This window comes from Oncorhynchus tshawytscha, linkage group LG11 (genome assembly GCF_018296145.1).
Source record: "Oncorhynchus tshawytscha isolate Ot180627B linkage group LG11, Otsh_v2.0, whole genome shotgun sequence".
In the NCBI taxonomy this organism is placed as follows: domain Eukaryota; kingdom Metazoa; phylum Chordata; class Actinopteri; order Salmoniformes; family Salmonidae; genus Oncorhynchus; species Oncorhynchus tshawytscha.
The window spans coordinates 35,865,697-35,889,585 of record NC_056439.1 but is presented as its reverse complement, the minus strand read 5'-3'; the positions used below and the strand labels follow the sequence as shown (position 1 = coordinate 35,889,585).

General features: G+C 40.7%; 2 protein-coding genes across 2 annotated transcripts; both read left to right on the top strand.

Annotated features, from left to right (window-relative positions):
- The first annotated feature begins 6,871 nt into the window (after positions 1-6,871).
- On the top strand, positions 6,872-8,974 carry LOC112261875 (interferon alpha-inducible protein 27-like protein 2B). The gene is made up of 4 exons (XM_024437504.2): positions 6,872-7,069; positions 7,216-7,245; positions 7,367-7,501; positions 7,840-8,974. Exons 1-4 carry the CDS (start codon positions 7,060-7,062, stop codon positions 7,935-7,937), a joined length of 273 nt encoding a protein of 90 aa, XP_024293272.2. The 5' UTR covers positions 6,872-7,059; the 3' UTR covers positions 7,938-8,974.
- A 1,935-nt stretch (positions 8,975-10,909) lies between these two features.
- LOC121847734 (interferon alpha-inducible protein 27-like protein 2A) lies at positions 10,910-13,112 on the top strand. The gene is made up of 4 exons (XM_042330064.1): positions 10,910-11,071; positions 11,218-11,247; positions 11,627-11,788; positions 12,127-13,112. Exons 1-4 carry the CDS (start codon positions 11,062-11,064, stop codon positions 12,222-12,224), a joined length of 300 nt encoding a protein of 99 aa, XP_042185998.1. The 5' UTR covers positions 10,910-11,061; the 3' UTR covers positions 12,225-13,112.
- The last annotated feature ends 10,777 nt before the right edge of the window (positions 13,113-23,889 follow it).

Here is a 23,889-nt window from a genome sequence, read left to right as displayed (position 1 = left end):
TGGAAACAGGATGCACCTGAGCTCAATTTTGAGTTTCAAACCAAAGGGTCTGAATACTTATGTAAATAAGGTATTTCTGTTTTTATTTTTAATACCATTTTCAAACATTTCTAAAAACCTGTTTTCGCTATGTTATTATGGGTATTGTGTGTAGATTGAAGGAAAAAATAATTGTATACATTTTAGAATAAGGTTGTAGTGTAACAAAATGAGGAAAAAGCGATCTGAATACTTTCTGAATGCACTGTATACAATGAGCTACAAAAGCATTGGGACAGTGACACAATTCTTTGTTGTTTTGGCTCTGTACTCCAGCACTTCGGATTTGAAATTATACAATGACTGATGTTAAAGGTATTTTCCTCCATACCGGGTGAACCTCTTACCAATTAAATAACTTTTTTTGTACATAGTGCTACCTTGATTACGGATAGTCCTGAATGAATCGTGAATAAAGAGGAGTGAGAAAGTTATACGCACAAATATCATACCCCCAAGACATACTAACCTCTCACCATTACAATAACGGGTGGTTAGCATTTTAGGGGGGAGGGGGGGGGATGATATTTGTGCGTCTGTAACTTACCCCCTAATCGTTATTCACAATTCATTCAGGACTATCTGTAATCATGGTAGCATCCACGTATATGCAGAAGTATTCAAATTCTACTCTTATTTACAATAAAAGTGACTCAAATGATAAAATACATTATTTACCATTCATTTCTAAAGGGCCGAAAATGATCTGAAACATAAAATAATGTGAAGCACAACAAAACAAACAGCAAATGCATCCAACAAGTTTGTAGAGTCCCAAGATTGATGTAATCATTGCATGCTAGGAATATGGGACCAAATACTATCTCAAATGAGTGCAGGAAATGCAGAAAATTAGGTTGAAGTTGAATTGAACTGTATATAACAATCAGGATGGAGAAAGACCCATTGAAATCATTTAGAATATGTGTTGCCACCCTAATGTCACGCCCTGGTCTTAGTTATCTGTGTTTTCTTTATTATTTTGGTTAGGCCAGGGTGTGACATGGGTGATTTATTGTGTTTCAGCCAGCCCACATGGGACTGTTTTCGGGTTTTCACGTTTATTGTTTTTTATTTCTCTCCTTCCCAGGAGGAAAGCCGTTAAAGAACCACCCACCAAAACAGGACCAAGCGGCGTGGTAACGGGCAGCAGCAACAGCGGCCGAAGAATCAAGACTCTTGGACATGGGAGGAAATCCTCGACGGGAGAGGACCCTGGGCACAGCCAGGGGAGTATCGCCGCCCCAAAGAAGAGCTGGAGGCAGCGAAGGCGGAGAGGCGCTGGTATGAGGAGGCAGCACGGCGGCGTGGATGGAGGCCCGAGAGTCAGCCCCAAAAATGTCTTGGGGGGTTGCACACGGGGAGTATGGCGAAGCCAGGCAGGAGACCTACGCCAACTTCCTGTGCTTACCAGGGGGCGAGAGAGACCGGGCAGGCACCGTGTTATGCTGTGGAGCGCACGGTGTCCCCAGTGCGGGTGCATAGCCCGGTGCGGTACATACCAGCTCCTCGTATCGGCCGGGCTAGAGTGGGCATCGAGCCAGGTGTCATGAAGCCGGCTCTACGCATCTGGTCTCCAGTGCGTCTCCTTGGGCCGGCGTACATGGCACCAGCCTTACGCATGGTGTCCCCGGTTCGCCTGCACAGCCCAGTGTGCAGGCTATTCCACCTCGCTGCACTGGCAGGGAGACCGGGAGCATTCAAGCAGGTAAGGTTGGGCAGGCTCGGTGCTCAAGAGCTCCAGTGCGCCTGCACGGTCCGGTCTATCCAGTACCACCTCGCCCTGAGGTGCGTGTCCTCGGGTTTTCACGTTTATTGTTTTGTATTTCTGTTCATGTATAGTTTCTCTGATTTAAAGAACCATGAACTTTACCCACGCTGCATATTGGTCCTCCGATCCTTCTCGCCTCTCCTCTTCGGAAGAAGAGGAGCAAATCCGTTACACCTAGGGTCAAGCACATAAAGCAAATGTAGAATTTGTATTAATCAAAAACAAAATACAGTAATACTGTCAAAAATTTGACATATACCATGATATGATATTTTGCCCATATCGCCTAGCCAGATATAATGTAAATATTGTCTGGTGTCTTTATCTCTACATACAGTATGTGTCAGATAGGGATGGAAATTAGTTTAGTCTTCGCAACATGTTTTCCAATTGAGTTGATTAGGCGGCTTTCTTCAAATCTGCACCTCACTGGTCTGTTGTACAGTGCAGTGGTGTAAAGTACTTAAGTAAAAAATACTTTAAAAAGTACTTAAGAAGTTTTTTGGAGTATCTGTCATTTACTATTTATATTTTTGCCAACTTGTACTTTTACTTCACTACGTTCCTTGTTACGGATACAGGTATCCTGGGGGTATTAGTAGGCGGCTTTCTTCAAATCTGTACCTCACTGGTATGTTGTACAGTGATGTAAAGTACTTAAGTAAAAAATACTTTAAATACTACTTAAGAAGTTTTTGGGGGTATCTGTACTTTATTTTACTATTTGCCAACTTGTACTTTTACTTCACTACATTCCTAAAGAAAATAATTTACTTTTTACTCCTTACATATTCCTTGACACCAAAAGTGCTCATTACATTTTGACAGGAAAATGGTCCAATTCACACACTTATCAAGAGAACCTCCCTGGTACTCCCTACTGCCTCTGATCTGGCTGGCTCACTAAACAAATGCTTAGTCAGTAAATGATGTATTGTGTTGGAGTGTTGGAGTGTGCCTCTGGCTATCAGTCAATAAAAAAACGAAAAAATAAATTGTGCCGTCTGGTTTGCTTAATATAAGGAATTTGAAATGGTTTGTACTTTTACCTTTGATACTTAAGTAACATTTGAGCAATTCCATTTACTTTTGATACTTAAGTATATTTAAAACCATGTACTTTTAGACTTTTAATCAGGTAGTATTTTACTTGTTGACTTTCACTTGAGTCATTTTCTATTAAGGTATCTTTACTTTTGTTCAAGTAAGACAATTTAGGACTTTTTCCTCCACTGGTACAATATCTTTTTGCATTGGTTTGTCCTTCTTCTTTAAGTTTTAATGGCAGACCAAACCAATTGCTGTATTGCAGTCACCTACTGTACAATTCATTGTACTTTGTGATACAGTAATACAAAATTAGGGAAAAGGAAATTTACCTGCCAACTATTAGCCCTCACTAAAAAACTCACCACCCCATTCCACCATTTAACCCTATCTTATACTACCCCAGACCAGCTGTCTGGGAGGACAGAACACTACCATTCAACACCCCCTGGTATTTGTGTGTCTGTAACTTTCTCACTAGTCATTACTCACAATTCATTCAGGACTATCCGTAATCATTGTAGCATCCACATTCACGTAGAAGTGTTTGGAAACATATTCTATTCTTATTTACAATAAATGTGACTCCAAATGACACAATTACATGATTTACCATTCATTTCTATAGGGCACAAAATAATGTGAAACACAACCAAATTCAAACAGCAAATACATCAAATAAGTTTGTAGAGTCACAAGATTGATGTAATCATTGTGATCTAGGAATATGACACCAAATACTAAACTTTTGACTACTTTATTACACATATCAGGGAATTTTTCCCAATACTTTTGGTCCCCTAAAATAGGACGATGTACAAAAGTACTGTCATTTCTAAACGATTCACCTGATATGTATGAAAATACATTCAAATTAAAGCTGACAGTCTGCACTTTAACCTCATAGTCATTGAATCAAGTGCTGGAGTACAGCAACAAAACATGTGTCACTGTTCCAATACTTTTGTAGTGAACTGTATATTTTCAAAGCCTTTGGCGCCACCTAGTGTCAAGGGATGGGCCAAAACAATCTAAATACTGTCATGTCACTTACAGTATTTACTGTAAAGCCCCATAGAAGAATATTACTTAAAGTGTCATATAAGCTTAGTACAACTGTCTTATGCCAAAAAATACGTTTTTTTTACTCCACTGTTTGTAAACAATGTATTAATTTTAATATCACGGCAGTCATTGCATTGCAACGCACTATAGCTGCGTTTTGCATCTGTAGATCCATCTATGAATTTGAAAGTGGTTACATTTCTCTAACCCCATCCCTCAGTTTTATAAAAAGCCAAGCGGCGGGGATTCCGTTCGGCTGGAAAACGAATAAAGGATTGTGCCTTTCTTTACTACCTTTGAACATAACCAAAAGCCTACTCGCCGACACCATTGGCTCGATTGTCCTGTTTCATGTTCCTTTCACGTGATGGCCGAGCTATATAGACAGAAACTAAAACAAGAAGCTCCCGCGCTGAGGTCTGTTCAACGCTGGTCCGACCAATCTGATTCCACACTCCAAGACTGCTTCCATCACGTGGACTGGGATATGTTCCGTATTGCGTCAGACAACAACATTGACGAATACGCTGATTCGGTGAGCGAGTTCATTAGAACGTGCGTGCGTTGAAGATGACGTTCCCATAGCAACGATTAAAACATTCCCAAACCAGAAACCGTGGATTGATGGCAGCATTCGTGTAAAACTGAAAGCGCGAACCACTGCTTTTAATCAGGGCAAGGTGACTGGAAACATGACCGAATACAAACAATGTAACTATTCCCTCCGCAAGGCAATCAAACAAGCTAAGCATCAGTATAGAGACAAAGTAGAATCTCAATTCAACGGCTCAGACACAAGAGGTATGTGGCAGGGTCTACAGTCAATCACAGATTACAAAAAGAAAACCAGCCCCGTCACGGACCAGGATGTCTTGCTCCCAGGCAGACTAAATAACTTTTTTGCCCGCTTTGAGGACAATACAGTGCCACTGACACGGCCAGCAACTAAAACATGCGGACTCTCCTTCACCGCAGCCGACATTTAAACGTGTCAACCCTCGCAAGGCTGCAGGCCCAGACGGCATCCCCAGCCGCGCCCTCAGAGCATGCGCAGACCAGCTGGCTGGTGTGTTTACGGACATATTCAATCAATCCCTATCCCAGTCGGTTGTTCCCACATGCTTCAAGAGGGCCACCATTGTTCCTGTTCCCAAGAAAGCTAAGGTAACTGAGCTAAACGACTACCGCCCCGTAGCACTCACTTCCGTCATCATGAAGTGCTTTGAGAGACTAGTCAAGGACCATATCACCTCCACCCTACCTGACACCCTAGACCCACTCCAATTTGCTTACCGCCCAAATAGGTCCACAGACGATGCAATCTCAACCACACTACACACTGCCCTAACCCATCTGGACAAGAGGAATACCTATGTGAGAATGCTGTTCATCGACTACAGCTCGTCATTTAACACCATAGTGCCCTCCAAGCTCGTCATCAAGCTCGAGACCCTGGGTCTCGACCCCGCCCTGTGCAACTGGGTACTGGACTTCCTGACGGGCCGCCCCCAGGTGGTGAGGGTAGGCAACAACATCTCCACCCCGCTGATCCTCAACACTGGGGCCCCACAAGGGTGCGTTCTGAGCCCTCTCCTGTACTCCCTGTTCACCCACGACTGCCTTGGCCACGCACGCCTCCAACTCAATCATCAAGTTTGCGGACGACACAACAGTGGTAGGCTTGATTACCAACAACGACGAGACGGCCTACAGGGAGGAGGTGAGGGCCCTCGGAGTGTGGTGTCAGGAAAATAACCTCACACTCAACGTCAACAAAACTAAGGAGATGATTGTGGACTTCAGGAAACAGCAGAGGGAACACCCCCCTATCCACATCGATGGAACAGTAGTGGAGAGGGTAGTAAGTTTTAAGTTCCTCGGCGTACACATCACAGACAAACTGAATTGGTCCAGCCACACAGACAGCATCGTGAAGAAGGCGCAGCAGCGCCTCTTCAACCTCAGGAGGCTGAAGAAATTCAGCTTGTCACCAAAAGCACTCACAAACTTCTACAGATGTACAATCTAGAGCATCCTGTCGGGCTGTATCACCGCCTGGTACGGCAACTGCTCCGCCCACAACCGTAAGGCTCTCCAGAGGGTAGTGAGGTCTGCACAACGCATCACCGGGGGCAAACTACCTGCCCTCCAGGACACCTACACCACCCGATGTCACAGGAAGGCCATAAAATCATCAAGGACAACAACCACCCGAGCCACTGCCTGTTCACCCTGCTATCATCCAGAAGGCGAGGTCAGTACAGGTGCATCAAAGCTGGGACCGAGAGACTGAAAAACAGCTTCTATCTCAAGGCCATCAGACTGTTAAACAGCCACCACTAACATTGAGTGGCTGCTGCCAACACACTGACTCAACTCCAGCCACTTTAATAATGGGAATTGATGGGAAATGATGTAAAATATATCACTAGCCACTTTAAACAATGCTACCTAATATAATGTTTACATAACCTACATTATTCATCTCATATGTATACGTATATACTGTACTCTATATCATCTACTGCATCCTTATGTAATACATGTATCACTAGCCACTTTAACTATGCCACTTTGTTTACATACTCATCTCATATGTATATACTGTACTCGATACCATCTACTGTATCTTGCCTATGCCGCTCTGGATCATCACTCATTCATATATCTTTATGTACATATTCTTTATCCCCTTACACTTGTGTCTATAAGGTAGGAGTTTTGGAATTGTTAGCTAGATTACTTGTTGGTTATTACTGCATTGTCGGAACTAGAAGCACAAGCATTTCGCTACACTCGCATTAACATCTGCTAACGATGTGTATGTGACAAATAAAATTTGATTTGATTTGATCTTAGATCCTTATCTAATATCCTTTTCACAGGAACAAGAAACGGTTGACTTTCGTTTCTGTTTGCCTGCTCGAAGTTCCAGCAAGTTGTGACAACCAGCACCCTGTCAATCAATTTTCCAATGCGGAATGGTTGAAATGTCCAATATGCGCACCGAGATGGTTACAGACACACCCTAAATTGGCGCACCTAAGTTTCGTTTCCCCAAAAAATCTAGGCACTGCATTATTTAACCCGGACCCAGTCTTTTCCCCTGCAGTCACTGATACAGTCACTGAGGAACCATGGAACTTCGTGAGTAACCTAAACCCCTAATGTATCTGGCTAAATATAAATTGTGTGAAGTAGGCTAGGCTACAGTAACCAATGCATAAATGTGGCATACAATTTTCATGTAATTATATTTGCTCATTGTACATCCTTGCTTTTTTTTTAAACAGTTACCTTTATTGCGGTCACAGTAGGAGCAGGTGAGACATTTGCCATGCTATTTAAAAAAAAAAAAAAGTTAACATTTTACCCAATAACTTCCATTTGCTACTTGGCCAACTGTAGTAGGCTACAATTGAAATGTTTATTTGAACTTTTAAGGGGTAGCGGTGGTCTTTGCTCCAGCTACCCTAGGCGCTGCAGGGTCTGTAGCAGCCGGCATGATGGCATCCGCAGCCACTGCAAGTGGCGGTGGTGTGTTGGCTGGAAGCACCGTTGCCGTTCTGCAGTCGGCAGGTAATTACAGTCACATTGTCATGTGTTTAAATATCATATTTAAAAATCAGTTTACATAATTGTGTTGTGTCCAATACAGTGGCAACTTTACAGAGAACCATATTGTCAATTAATTGCTATTAGTCACAGAATCAATAGGAATATGATCTTGTGATAATCCCCAACTATACCTTGATCATCTCTCTTTAAGATTTATTTCTTCCACCTTGATTTTGCATATTAGAACATTGAAGACCTCTTATTTTCAGACAAGACAAGGCTATGATACCCTGATGCCTGAGGTACATTCTGTTGTGAATGCCACAGTGACCAAAGTATGTTGTGTTGTTTCCCTCTAGGTGCAGCAGGGTTAGCTGGGTCTACAACCGCAGTGGTGGCTGGTGTTGGCGGAGCAGTGGGATGGCTCACCGCTACAGCAGCTGGACTCATCTCATGATCCAAATATTGATGATTGATTCTCGTCTAAGACAATTTTAATCACAAAGATCACCTCTTTAAATATATATATATATTTTATCCTTTATTTAGGGATACATATAAACACTTGATAAGACGGTGAAGGAATGCTTAGTGTTAAAAAATATATATTATTGAAGTTCATATCCTCAATATTGTGTGCAATGAAGGCAAATTATGACTGACTTGTTCTGTTTGGACATCTTGGTCAGCTGCACTTTCAAGCCCAGGGCTTTTTTATACTGTACTTTTTACTTTTTCATATTTCAGTTTAATACATTCTTTATCTCAATCAAAGGTCAAGTGTTGCCAGATATAATGTAAACATTTGTCTGTCGTCTTTGTCTCTACATACAGTATGTGTCAGCTAGGGATGGAAATTAGTTTAGTCTTCGCAACATGATGTTTTCCAATTGAGTTGATTAGGCTGATGTCTTCAAATCTGCACCTCACTGGTCTGTTGTACAGTGCAGTGGTGTAAAGTACTTAAGTAAAAATACTTTAAATAGTACTTAAGAGGTTTTTTGGAGTATCTGTCATTTACTATTTATATTTTTGCCAACTTGTACTTTTACTTCACTACGTTCCTTGTTACGGATACAGGTATCCTGGGGGTATTAGTAGGCGGCTTTCTTCAAATCTGTACCTCACTGGTATGTTGTACAGTGGTGTAAAGTACTTAAGTAAAAAATACTTTAAATACTACTTAAGAAGTTTTTGGGGGTATCTGTACTTTATTTTACTATTTGCCAACTTGTACTTTTACTTCACTACATTCCTAAAGAAAATAATTTACTTTTTACTCCTTACATATTCCTTGACACCAAAAGTGCTCATTACATTTTGACAGGAAAATGGTCCAATTCACACACTTATCAAGAGAACCTCCCTGGTACTCCCTACTGCCTCTGATCTGGCGGGCTCACTAAACAAATGCTTAGTCAGTAAATGATGTATTGTGTTGGAGTGTTGGAGTGTGCCTCTGGCTATCAGTAAATAAAAAAACAAAAAAATAAATTGTGCCGTCTGGTTTGCTTAATATAAGGAATTTGAAATGGTTTGTACTTTTACCTTTGATACTTAAGTAACATTTGAGCAATTCCATTTACTTTTGATACTTAAGTATATTTAAAACCATGTACTTTTAGACTTTTAATCAGGTAGTATTTTACTTGTTGACTTTCACTTGAGTCATGTTCTTTTCAGGTATCTTTACTTTTGCTCAAGTAAGACAATTTAGGACTTTTTCCTCCACTGGTACAATGTCTTTTTGCATTGGTTTGTCCTTCTTCTTTAAGTTTTAATGGCAGACCAAACCAATTGCTGTATTGCAGTCACCTACTGTACAATTCATTGTACTTTGTGATACAGTAATACAAAATTAGGGAAAAGGAAATTTACCTGCCAACTATTAGCCCTCACTAAAAAACTCACCACCCCATTCCACCATTTAACCCTATCTTATACTACCCCAGACCAGCTGTCTGGGAGGACAGAACACTACCATTCAACACCCCCTGGTATTTGTGTGTCTGTAACTTTCTCACTAGTCATTACTCACAATTCATTCAGGACTATCCGTAATCATTGTAGCATCCACATTCACGTAGAAGTGTTTGGAAACATATTCTATTCTTATTTACAATAAATGTGACTCCAAATGACACAATTACATGATTTACCATTCATTTCTATAGGGCACAAAATAATGTGAAACACAACCAAATTCAAACAGCAAATACATCCAACAAGTTTGTAGAGTCACAAGATTGATGTAATCATTGTGATCTAGGAATATGACACCAAATACTAAACTTTTGACTACTTTATTACACATATCAGGGAATTTTTCCCAATACTTTTGGTCCCCTAAAATAGGACGATGTACAAAAGTACTGTCATTTCTAAACGATTCACCTGATATGTATGAAAATACATTCAAATTAAAGCTGACAGTCTGCACTTTAACCTCATAGTCATTGAATCAAGTGCTGGAGTACAGCAACAAAACATGTGTCACTGTCCCAATACTTTTGTAGCTAACTGTATATTTTCAAAGACTCACTCAAATGGGTTCCTGTAAATGTTTTACTTTCTGGTCAATGTGTCCCTTTGTTCTGCAAAATCCCATGGCCTGGTTACAGTCAGTTTACCAAAACAGACATTTGTTACAGTGCTCTCATTTGACAGTGGTGCTTTGTATTGTAATGCCCTTACTGAAGAGAAGATAGTTTTTGTTTTACAGTAATAACGGTTAAAGAAACCACAGTACCACCTGCAGAGTAACTATTCACTCATAGTTGTAGTTGCAGTATTGTCAAATGCAAGCCTTTGGCGCCACCTAGTGTCAAGGGATGGGCCAAAACAATCTAAATACTGTCATGTCACTTACAGTCTTTACTGTAAAGCCCCATAGAAGAATATTACTTAAAGTGTCATATAAGCTTAGTACAACTGTCTTATGCCAAAAATTAAGTTTGTTTTACTCCACTGTTTGTAAACAATGTATTCGTGGACAAACATTACTTCAAAACTACAATTTTAATATCACGGCAGTCATTGCATTGCAACGCACTATAGCTGCGTTTTGAATCTGTAGATCCATCTATGAATTTGAAAGTGGTTACATTTCTCTAACCCCATCCCTCAGTTTTATAAAAAGCCAAGCGGCGGGGATTCCGTTCGGCTGGAAAACGAATAAAGGATTGTGCTTTTCTTTACTACCTTTGAACATAACCAAAAGTATACTCGCCTACACAGATTGTCCTGTTTCATGTTCCTTTCACGTGATGGCCGAGCTATCGTAGATCCTTATCTAATATCCTTTTCACAGGAACAAGAAACGGTTGACTTTCGTTTCTGTTTGCCTGCTCGACGACAACCGACACGGAACTTGTTCCGGTAAGTTGTGACAACCAGCACCCTGTCGATCAATTTTCCAATGCGGAATGGTTGAAATGTCCAATATGCGCACCGAGATGGTTACAGACACACCCTAAATTGGCGCACCTAAGTTTCGTTTCCCCAAAAAATCTAGGCACTGCATTATTTAACCGGACCCAGTCTTTTCTCCTGCAGTCACTGATACAGTCAACTGAGGAACCATGGAACCTCGTGAGTAACCTAAACCCCTAATGTATCTGGCTAAATATAAATTGTGTGAAGTAGGCTAGGCTACAGTAACCAATGCATAAATGTGGCATACAATTTTCATGTAATTATATTTGTTCATTGTACATCCTTGCTTTTTTTTTAAACAGTTACCGTTATTGCGGTCACAGTAGGAGCAGGTGAGACATTTGCCATGTTATTTAAAAATCGACTGTGACATAATTAAAACGGTAATATATATTATCAGATTACCCTGTGTCAGTTTCATTTCAAACTAAAAACTGATAAGACAATATGAAATTCCATGGAAATACCAATATTGTGGATATCCTAGTTTAAGTAGGCTAAACTACCAGCAAAATGCCAATTCAACTCATGGTTAATGTTACAAGTGCACAATAAAAAGCATAGCTAACTACACATGTTAAATCATTTAGCCGTTTTCACAGCTAATTTTGAGAGATTCCATTTTTTGTTAACATTTTACCCAATAACTTCCATTTGCTACTTGGCCAACTGTAGTAGGCTACAATTGAAATGTTTATTTGAACTTTTAAGGGGCAGCGGTGGTCTTGGCTCCATTTGCCATAGGCGCTGCAGGGTTTACCGCCGCTGGCATCGCCGCAAAGTCTGTAGCAGCCGGCATGATGGCATCCGCAGCCACTGCAAGTGGCGGTGGTGTGTTGGCTGGAAGCACCGTTGCCGTTCTGCAGTCGGCAGGTAATTACAGTCACATTGTCATGTGTTTAAATATCATATTTAAAAATCAGTTTACATAATTGTGTTGTGTCCAATACAGTGGCAACTTTACAGAGAACCATATTGTCAATTAATTGCTATTAGTCACAGAATCAATAGGAATATGATCTTGTGATAATCCCCAACTATACCTTGATCATCTCTCTTTAAGATTTATTTCTTCCACCTTGATTTTGCATATTAGAACATTGAAGACCTCTTATTTTCAGACAAGACAAGGCTATGATACCCTGATGCCTGAGGTACATTCTGTTGTGAATGCCACAGTGACCAAAGTATGTTGTGTTGTTTCCCTCTAGGTGCAGCAGGGTTAGCTGGGTCTACAATCGCAGTGGTGGCTGGTGTTGGCGGAGCAGTGGGATGGCTCACCGCTACAGCAGCTGCACTCATCTCATGATCCAAATATTGATGATTGATAGCTGTCTTGGGACAGCTCTCGTCTAAGACAATTTTAATCACAAAGATCACCTCTTTAAATATATATATATATTTTATCCTTTATTTAGGGATACATATAAACACTTGATAAGACGGTGAAGGAATGCTTAGTGTTTAAAAAAAAATATTATTGAAGTTCATATCCTCAATATTGTGTGCAATGAAGGCAAATTATAACTGACTTGTTCTGTTTGGACATCTTGGTCAGCTGCACTTTCAAGCCCAGGGCTTTTTTATACCGTACTTTTTACTTTTTCATATTTCAGTTTAATACATTCTTTATCTCAATCAAAAGTCAAGTGTTGCCAGATATAATGTAAACATTTGTCTGTCGTCTTTGTCTCTACATACAGTATGTGTCAGCTAGGGATGGAAATTAGTTTAGTCTTCGCAACATGAGGTTTTCCAATTGAGTTGATTAGGCGGCTTTCTTCAAATCTGCACCTCACTGGTCTGTTGTACAGTGCAGTGGTGTAAAGTACTTAAGTAAAAAATACTTTAAATAGTACTTAAGAAGTTTTTTGGAGTATCTGTCATTTACTATTTATATTTTTGCCAACTAGTACTATTACTTTACTACGTTCCTTGTTACGGATACAGGTATCCTGGGGGTATTAGTAGGCGGCTTTCTTCAAATCTGTACCTCACTGGTATGTTGTACAGTGGTGTAAAGTACTTAAGTAAAAAATACTTTAAATACTACTTAAGAAGTTTTTTGGGGTATCTGTACTTTATTTTACTATTTGCCAACTTGTACTTTTACTTCACTACATTCCTAAAGAAAATAATTTACTTTTTACTCCTTACATATTCCTTGACACCAAAAGTGCTCATTACATTTTGACAGGAAAATGGTCCAATTCACACACTTATCAAGAGAACCTCCCTGGTACTCCCTACTGCCTCTGATCTGGCGGGCTCACTAAACAAATGCTTAGTCAGTAAATGATGTATTGTGTTGGAGTGTTGGAGTGTGCCTCTGGCTATCAGTCAATAAAAAAACAAAAAAATAAATTGTGCCGTCTGGTTTGCTTAATATAAGGAATTTGAAATGGTTTGTACTTTTACCTTTGATACTTAAGTAACATTTGAGCAATTCCATTTACTTTTGATACTTAAGTATATTTAAAACCATATACTTTTAGACTTTTAATCAGGTAGTATTTTACTTGTTGACTTTCACTTGAGTCATGTTCTTTTCAGGTATCTTTACTTTTGCTCAAGTAAGACAATTTAGGACTTTTTCCTCTACTGGTACAATGTCTTTTTTCATTGGTTTGTCCTTCTTCTTTAAGTTTTAATGGCAGACCAAACCAATTGCTGTATTGCAGTCACCTACTGTACAATTCATTGTACTTTGTGATACAGTAATACAAAATTAGGGAAAAGGAAATTTACACTGCCAACTATTAGCCCTCACTAAAAAACCCAACACCCCTTTCCACCATTTAACCCTATCTAATCCTACTCCAGGCCAACTGTCGGGGGGACAGAACACTTACACTCAACACCCCCTGCTATTCTTCTGCAGTAAAACCTCGCAATCCCAAGTACTTCTCTGCAGCTTCCACCACAACCTCTATTTTCTGTGACTTACGTTCTATTTCTGCAGTACAGTTTATGACCATGGCAATGAACACTAAGAAACTCACCTTACTGAAGCAAATATTATTCTCATCACTCTCTATTGGTCTCTGCCTACTCACAGGAATCTTCTCAGGAACCCTCATCCTGTACCCATCTTCCTCTACCACTCTCTTAACTGCTTCAGTATGACACTTTCTGTACTACTCTGACCCTGCTAACCTCCACCTGCCTTTCTCTCACCAGACACCTCAGATCTCCAGCCCCATGGGCACCCCCACAGATAACGCAACTTTCTCCACCGATACTACACATTCCTTCATCTCATGCCCTCCTGCACACTTCTCATATCTAGCAATCTCCCTCCTACACACTGCTGCAACATGACCATAAACTTCACACACTGTAGTATTTTTGGAACAAAAGCTCTCACGAGATAACTGATACATCTTAACGTGACCTTGTCGGACAAAGACTCTGCATCAAAACTCAGCAGGACAGACAATGTCTTCTCCTTTTCACCGTCCTACCTACCTGGCCGGCTGGACCTACCTACCTGTACATAGGGTAGCAGTCTTTCAAGGTGCAGGGTAGAGTACCGGGTGGTAGCCGGCAAGTAACTGACTAAGTTCAGGGCAGGGTACTGGGCGGAAGCCGGCTAGTGGTGACTATTTAAAGCAGTTTATACATTTTTTAAGCAGTTTTTCAGTCTGTCGGTCCCAGCTTTGATGCACCTGTACTGTTGATGCATTTTAGATGGTAGTGGAATTAACCACTATTTCGTCCCTTCGCTATATCGGCATTGAACACGTCACCCTCCCTATGAGAGGGGGTGACCTTGACAATTTATTGTTAAAAACGAGAGGCCGCCTGGATTTTTAATTTAAAGACCCTTTCTCCCTTCGGTCTCAACGTAGACATTGCTCTGAAGCCATTCTTGGGATTATTGTGATTTTGCTATTCATTGTAAATGTTTGTTGGCCTATGTAGCCAACTTGTATCTATGATCGAATGTTATCCATTCATGCTTTTTTATATGTTCTATTTATGTCTGTAAATCAACCAATGAAATCAAGCTTGGTTCAAATCAAGCCACCATGATTACAGACACCTGTGTGTCTCCTTTCAAAGGTTATAAATTAGTGGCCTGCAGTGTTTGTCATTATAACCTGATGAATACAGCTTGTCTGTCAAAACATTGGTTATAAAATGATTGCATCTGACCTCCTAGAGTGTGAGGCTCTCTTTTTCAAGTGTTCTACTCCGCTAGCCATCAACTTGCGTAAACAGGTGTTGTTTATTTTGTCTCCAGTAGGGTGAACAGACCATAGTTTGGGTGGCTAGGTCCTTGATGATCTTCTTGGCCTTCCCGATGATTTGGGCTGAACACACCACCCTCTGGATAACCCTGCGCTAGTGGACGGTGTAATTGACGTACCAGGCTGTGATACAGCCCGACATGATGCTCTCAATGGTGCATCTGTAGAAGTTTGTGGGGGTCTTAGTGGCCAAGCCAAATTTCTTCAGCCTCCTGAGGTTGAAGAGGCGCTATTGCGCCTTCTTCACCACATTGTCCAGTAGCTACAGTGTATTTGGGAAGTATTCAGACCCCTTCCCTTTTTCCAAAATGTTTTACTTTACAGCCTTATTCTAAAATCGATTAAATACATGCTTTTCCTCAATCTACACACAATGCCCGATAATAACAAAGCGAAAACAGGTTTAGAAAATGTTGCTAATTTATTACAAATTAAATTAAAAATACCTTATTTACAAGAGTATTCAGACACTTTGCTATGATACTAGAAATTGAGCTCAGGTGCATCCTGTTTCCATTGATCTTCCTTGAGATATGATTGGAGTCCACCTGTGGTAAATTCAATTGATTGGAAATTATTTGTCTATATATAAGGTCCCACAGTTGACAGTATATGTCAGAGCAAAAACCAAGCCGAGGTCAAAGGAATTGTCCATCGACCTCAGAGACAGGATTGTGTCGAGGCACAGATAAACACTTTTTGTTTGCTGCCTAACCAATGACTGTGCTGTGTACAGCGGCACTTAAGTAGGGGAGTCAATTTGTAAAAAATCAAAGAAACAATGCTATATCTGTGCGCTGACTAGGCTTACTGATGTCTATTCAGTTTGAGAGGGAGAGCGTGAAGATGAGGAGGACCAGAGGTATTTAAATGTTTTATTTTATTCCACATTAGCTGCTGCCAAGGCAGCAGTTAATCCTCCTGGGGTCCAAAGTTTGCTACTGATTTAATTGATTTTAATTCAATTTAAATGTACATGATTATATAAAACCACGCTTTAGTCCGCAATGCTTTATGCTAGAAACAAGCTGATATGACTAAGACGTGACTCCGATGCATTTGCAATATCTTTGGTTTGTCTCTATGACATTCAGAGGCTGTGCAACAAACTTCTATAGCCGAAGAGCAGTGGATTTACTGCAATTTTTTAAGTGTCCCAAGTGGGCTTCCGAGTGGCGCAGCGTCTAAGGCACTGTGTCTCAGTGCTAGAGGTGTCACTTCTGGTACGATTCCAGGCTGCATCACAACTGGCTGTGATTGGGTGCACAATTGTCCGGGTTGGGCTGGTGTAGGCCGTCATTGTAAATAAGAATTTGTTCTTAAGAATCTGACTTGCCAAGTTAAATTAAAGTACAATTTTTTTAAATTAACAAAAGAGTCACTGACAACAACCAAAACTAAACAGGTGGGGTATTAGGAGGGGTTCTGAAAGACACTCATGGGGGTGTCCACTGAAAGTTACATAGCAACAACTGGGACGTAAAAGACACCCACCATGAACAGCCAATACATTTGTCCACTAAGAGGCAAACAAAAGAGAAATCCACACCAAACTTAAAGACAGGAAGCAAACCCCAAAAAATATGCAAAACAAAAACAGGGAAAATTAGACAAAGGAAAATTTTTCTAGAAATCAAATAGGGAGAGACAATAAAAGGTGTTCACCATCCACATCTCTCAAAACAACTGGAGCACTGGGCCATCACAGGTGAAACACCTGACTAATGAGATGCCAGCAACAGTGTAACACATACTGACTAACGAGGTGACAACAAGCCGTGCGCCATACATGCTAACGTGCTAAAAGTCCAACCTCAAAACATAAATGGTACTACCAAAACCTGTAACACAAAGCATAGCCTGCATTGTTGAGTTTTGGCTGCATGAGGCAAAATGTTTGACTATGCAGCTTCAGATAAGAAATGACTGAGAATGTGTTTTGGTGTAACATATTATAGGCCTACTATATTACAGTAGGCTTAGGCCTATATGCTATTACATTCGGATCTGCTTTGTAAAATACTAATGAATCATTGTGTGATCTTGCAGGACATTGATTCAGCTTTTTCTTGCAAGACATTGATTAAGCTTTTACTTTACTAAACCAGCATCATTGTGAGAAATGATAATCTTCTATTTGTAATAATAATAGTAATAAGTGATGATTAGGACTGTTAGATCTAGAATTCATTGAGGATCAGCTATTTCACTTGTAACTGGTTCTGTTGCGCTACATTTTTTCAGTTGATATACAATTTTAGCACTGTTCCAAACTTAGACAATCAAATCTAATTTGATTAAACAGGTGTAGACCTTACAGTGAAATGCTTACTTACGAGCCCCTAACCAATAGCACAGTTTAAAAAAATATGGATTAGAATAAAAGAGCAGGAGTAAAAAATAAAATAACAATATATACAGGAGGATGCCGGTACAGAGTCAATGTTTGGGGGCACCGGTTAGTTGAGGTAGTATGTACATGTAGGTAGAGTTAATAAAAGTGACTACGCATAGATGACAACAGAGAGTGGCAGTGGTGTGGAGAGAGAGAGGGGGGCTTCCTCTGACACCGGCTGGTATAGAGGTCCTGGATGGCAGGAAGATGGGCCCCAGTGATGAACTGGGCCGTACGCACTACCCTCTGTGGTGCCTTGCGGTCGGAGGCTGAGAAGTTGCCATACCAGGCAGTGATGCAAAATGTCAGAATGCTCTCGATGGTGCAGCTGTAGAACCTTTTGAGGATCTCAGGACCCATGCCTATTCCCTGAGGGGGAATAGGTTTTGTTGTGCCTGCTTCACTACGGTCAAGTTGTGCTTGGCACATGTTAGTTTGTTGGTGATGTGGACACCAAGGAACTTGATACTCTCAACCTGCTCCACTGCAGCCCCGTAGATGAGAATGGGGCCGTGCTCGGTCCTCTTTTTCTGTAGTCCACAATCACCTCCTTTGTCTTGATCACGTTGAGGGAGAGGTTGTTGTCCTGGTACCACACGGCCAGGTCTCTGACCTCCTCCCTATAGGCTGTCTCGTTGTTGTTGATGATCAGGCCTACCACTGTTGTGTCATTGGCAAATTTAATGATGGTGTTGGAGTCGTGCCTGGCCGTGCAGTCATGAGTGAACATAGAGTACAGGATGGGGCTGAGCACGCACCCCTGAGGGGCACCTGTGTTGAGGATCAGCATGGCAGATGTGTTGTTACCTACCCTTACCACCTGGGGGCGGCCCGTCAGGAAGTCTAGGATCCAGTTGCAGAAGGTGTTTAGTCCCAGGGTCCTTAGCTTATTGATGAGCTTTGAGGGCACTATGGTGTTGAACGCTGAGCTGTAGTCAATGAATAGCATTCTCACATCGGTGTTCCTTTTGCCCAGGTGGGAAAGGGCAGTATGGAATGCAATAGAGACTGCATCATCTGTGGATCTGTTGGGGTGGTATGCAAATTGGAGTGGGTCTAGGATTTCTAGGATGATGATGTTGATGTGAGCCATGACCAGCTTTTCAAAGCACTTCATGGCTACAGACGTGAGTGCTATGGGTCAGTGGTCATTCAGACAGGTTACCTTAGTGTTCTTGAGCACAGGCACTATGGTGGTCAGCTTAAAACATGTTGGTATTACAGACTCAGACAGGGAGAGGTTGAAAATGTCAGTGAAGACACTTGCTAGTTGGTCAGCGCATGCTCGCAGTATAGGAATCAAAACCTCTCCGGTGCTGCAGCATGCACTCATTCATGCTCTGTTGTGGTTTAAAAAAATATTCAGTTTGTCTCCAGTCATGTAAAATGACATAGAATTGCATGATATGTGTTTTATAAAAGGCCATTTTTTCTCAGACTGAATATAAGATGATTGATGCAGTCCTTTTATTATAATGGATATATTTTCACCCCCCCACTTGTCTGCCGGTAGTCTGCGAATCCACAACCTTCTGGCTACTTTGCCATGTAATGCTTACAAATGAAGAACAGTTTCTAAAACTGCACATTTATGGCTCTGGTCTTTCCTAGGAGTGAGGGTAAATGGTAGGCATGTTCTCTGCTATTCACTTTGTTTTAGTTCTTATTTTGGGTATAGGGAAGGGTCACTTCTTTTTTTTCAAGCATTCAGGGTAGGTCGGGTAAAAAATATATATTATTGAAGGGAGGGCCATCCATTTTCATTTCAGAGAGATCCGATTTTCTACAGGTATCACTCATTATAAATAATGTACAGTCCCTTAGCCAGCTTATCTAGTGGCAATCAAATGTGTGACCTAACTAGTTAGCTATTGCCAAACACATCTGATTAATCTGTTCACTCGTCATGCCAATGACAAGGTTAACTCATCTATCAAGTAGAGATCACATGGGGAAATAAAAACAAGAGACTAAACATTGTCAGATTCTCGGTTAGCCAAACCAATCTAGCTACCTAGCCATTTAATTTGCCCCCCTCTGACTCCAGAAGTATATAATAATACAAATGTCAATTAATTAATGTTCAACTTAACCTCTGATCACATTTGGCTAAGAACCCTCTCCTTAGGAGTGAAGTCATGCACTTCTATTCAAGAGCCACAGTGGAGATTTTGATTTAACCTTTATTAACTATGCAAGTCAGTTAAGAACAAATTCTTATTTACAATGACGGCCTACACCGGCAATGCTGGGCCAATTGTGCACCGCCCTATGGGACTCCCAATCATGGCCGGTTGTGATACAACCTGGAATTGAACCAGGGTGTGTGTAGTGACACCTCTATCACTGAGATGCAGTGCCTTAGAGTGCTGCACCACTTGGGAGCCCAAAGATTCAGGGTTTGATGGACAACTTTGAGAGCCAAAGGACTTTAGAGTTTTGATGACAAGCTCATTTGAATACATTTAATTGGTCAATTGGTCGTGAAAGTTTCTTGCAGACTTAAAGGAGAATCAATAGTAAAAATATATAAATCACAACATTTGGAGTGACAAGGTTGTCATCTGACAGCGATGATATAATAATATAAATCTATGTAACTGAATTGATTTTGTAAAATGTAACCAAGTAAAAAGCAAGTTACTTCCTTCAGAAATGACTAGAGTAAGAGCACAAGTACAGCCCACAGAGAGTAACTAGAAAAGTACTAGTTCCTCCCAAAATGTACTTAAAGCTGCAATATGCAACTTTGTGGGCGACCGACCAAATTTACATAGAAATGTAAGTTATAGATCTGTAAATACTCATTGAAAGCAAGTCTAAGAAGTGGTAGATCTGTTCTATGTGTGCTATTTTTTTGCTTCCCGTTCTTAAGTTTTAGTTTTTGCATCTTTTACTTTCGGTTTTGTACACCAGCTTCAAACAGCTGAAAGAAAATACAATAATTTTGGTTATGGAAAATATATTTCACAGCGGTTTAGATTGTACAATAATTCTCTACACAATGACTGCTTGTTTTGTACCAAACTGAAATTAGGCAAACTTTTAGAAGAAGTTTAGCAACCAGGGAATGTCGGCCCAATTTCTGCATATTGTCAACAACAACAAAAACATTCTAAGAAATGTCAAAACTGGTGCAAAAATTTCTAAAATTGCACAGACAGGGCCTTGCTTCTAGCTCTTAGGAAACTTTGCAGCATTTTGTTATTTCTTTATTATTTATTACATTATTATCCCAGAAAATGTTTTATGCTATTAGATACAGCCGGCAAGAACTATTGGATATCAGAGCGGCGGTAACTCACCACCACTACCAGCATTACGACCAGGAATGGGACTTGAATTGAACTGATTCCAGAGGCCGACCCAAAACAAAGCCGGCGATGGAAAGGTACTCGGAGTGGTCTTATAGTCCGACTTAGGAGGCACACACACCACCCACCGCTTCCGAATATATTACTCGCTAATGTCCAGTACCTGGATAATAAAATTGGTGAGCTCAGGGTGAGGGTTTCTTTCCAGAGCAACATCAGGGATTGAAACATACTCTGTTTCACAGAAACATGGCTCTCCTGGGATATATTGTCTGAGTCGGTCCAGTCAGCTGGGTTCTCAGTTCATCGAGCAGACAGTAATAAGTATCTCTCCGGGAAGAAGAAGGGCAGGGGTGTATGCTTCATGATTAATGACTCATGATGTAATTGTGATGACATACAGGAACTCAAGTCCTTTTTGTTCACCTGACCTAGAATACCTCACAATCAAATGCAGACCGTATTATCTCCCAAGAGAATTTTCTTCAGTTATAGTCACAAGCAGATACCATGGCGGCCCTCAAAGAACTTCACTGGACTTTATGCAAACTGGAAACTACTGTCAAGACGTGGCCCTTTCTGGGTATAGATCGTGGCTTCCCCCTCTCTCACACTCTCCTAAACCCAGGTTCTGTTATCTCAGGTTGTAAATTCCTGTCGGAGACTCCCCCTGGCCATGCAGAAAGAGAGACCACAGAGTGAACAAAGGAGTTCACGTGGCAGAACTCCTAAATCCCCAGAATGGGAAAACGAAACTATATGTCCACTTGTGAGAATGTGGGAAATGTCTGTGGACACTTAAGGGACTGGTATGAAGAGTGTGTTTCATTTGGTGACCTCACGAAGGGCAGGAAACATACATAACTATATATCTGAATGTGTACATCTCAATTATGGTGTTTGCATCTAATTCTTGTATAAAATTAATGAGTAAAGATGAAACTATTTTTGAAATGATGTAATCTGATGTTAAACCTTTAATGTGAGAGAATTGTATTCCCTTTAAAGTTTAACTAAGTCATTGGTCTGCCCCCGTGAGCACAAATATGATCAGGCGTCATAGAGCCTTTTCTACTGTTACGAATAAAAGCTCCTTCTAAGAAAATCTTCTTTAGACTGAGCAAACCCACAGCGTGAGCTGTGATTGCGAATAGTTTACACCACGCATACCTTGGTGTAAGCTGAGGAGGCACAGGTTTGAGTACCAAAACTAAAAATGGTTAATGGTTAAACTCTGAGACTATCGATCCCTACAGAATAAGAGCAAATCTTAGATACTAATTACTAGTCTGCAGCTAGAAATTATATAAACCTGGGATGAGAATAATCGACACCCGCCGAAACATCTATTCTATGAGAACATTTCTGAATGGTACTCTGAAGTATCCATTCTAACCACAAAAGACTTCAGGGAAACAGAAAGAGAGAGACTCGGATGAACTCTTCAGCAGACGGACCTGATTCCAACAGAAAGATCACAACGACACATGGGCGTAAATGTATATTGATTGCAATTATTCCTGAATGAGTGAGCGTTCATGTGCAAAGGATTCGAATTTCAATATATTTAACAACTGTGTGTTGTGATCCCTTTTGTCTTTCCCACTTCATTCTCAGTCCACACCCACTTCCATTCGTCCACCAAGCCGTCATATCGACTTAGCCCACTAGGGATTCTTCCCTATCCTTTGTTAGTAACCAATATTGACTGTTGGTTTGTTTATGCACCTCTGTGATTATTTAGTTAGTAAATAAATGATTAAGCCAATTGGTGTATGGATGATTTATATTAAAGGATGGGTTCGTGTGTAGATAACCAACAATTTACGACGTTTGGAATGAGACTGACGTGAGGTAAAGAATAATTCATTAATAGAAGACTAATTGATCAGATAATAAAGTATCCTTAGAGTTGTATTCGGAAAATTCAAACTTTGTAATCTGAAGATTTTCCATGGTGCCCCGACTTCCTAGTTAATCATATTTACATGACTAGTTTAATCGAGAATTTATTTGAAAAAATAACTCTTAATGATGCCAAAGACACGACACCACATTTCCTGAGTCCGCATTTATTGAAGCTGGGGATTTTAACAAAGCAAATTTGAGTAGTCAATGAACAGCATTCTCACGTAGGTGTTCCTTTTGTCCAGTTGGGAAAGGACAGCGATTATGTCATCTGTGGCGGCAGTATGTGAATTGGAGTGGGTCCAGGGTCTTTGGGATGATGGTGTTGATGTGAGCCATGACCACCCTTTTAAAACATTTAATGGCTACAGATGAGTGCTACGGGGCGGTAGTCATTTAAACAGATTACCGTGGCATTCTTGGGCACAGGGACTAAGGTGGTTTACTCAAAACATGTAGGTATTACAGACTGGGACAGGTAGAGGTTGAAAATGTCAGTGAAGACACTTGCCAGCTGGTCAGTGCATGCTCCGAGTACGCATCCTGGTAATCCGTCTGTGGCCTTGTGAATGTTAGCCGATGTAAGACCTTTAAACAGGTTATGGAGAGCATGATCATACAGTCATCTGGAACAGCCGCAGGTGCATTGTAAAGGAATTCACAAATTGGTGAAAGGATCTCAGGGACTTCAGGTCATCCTTGTAATGAAAATTATACATTTCCAAATGACCAGGTTGGGCATCTCATTTAGAACGTGAGATTACACAATATAGTAGTCAGATTCATGGCCAGCTGGTCATACGGTCAGAAAAATGTAATATTCTGGTTGTTAGAAAGACCCCAACATTTTAAAGGGAATTTATCAGTTTGTGACCAGAATAAGAAGTCACAAAAATAAATCATAGACATCTTTTCAACCAGATTTTGCCCACTGGGTTCCCGCTTACTTAAAAGGGTACAACAATGCACAAAATGCAGGCCTGTTTGCAGAAATAGTACATTCCACACTTTGGGTTGGTTTACCTAGCCACTGTCAAAGATCATGCATTTTCTATTAAAAAGACTGGAAGTGAATGATATTTTACATGTAAATGCCCAAATCAG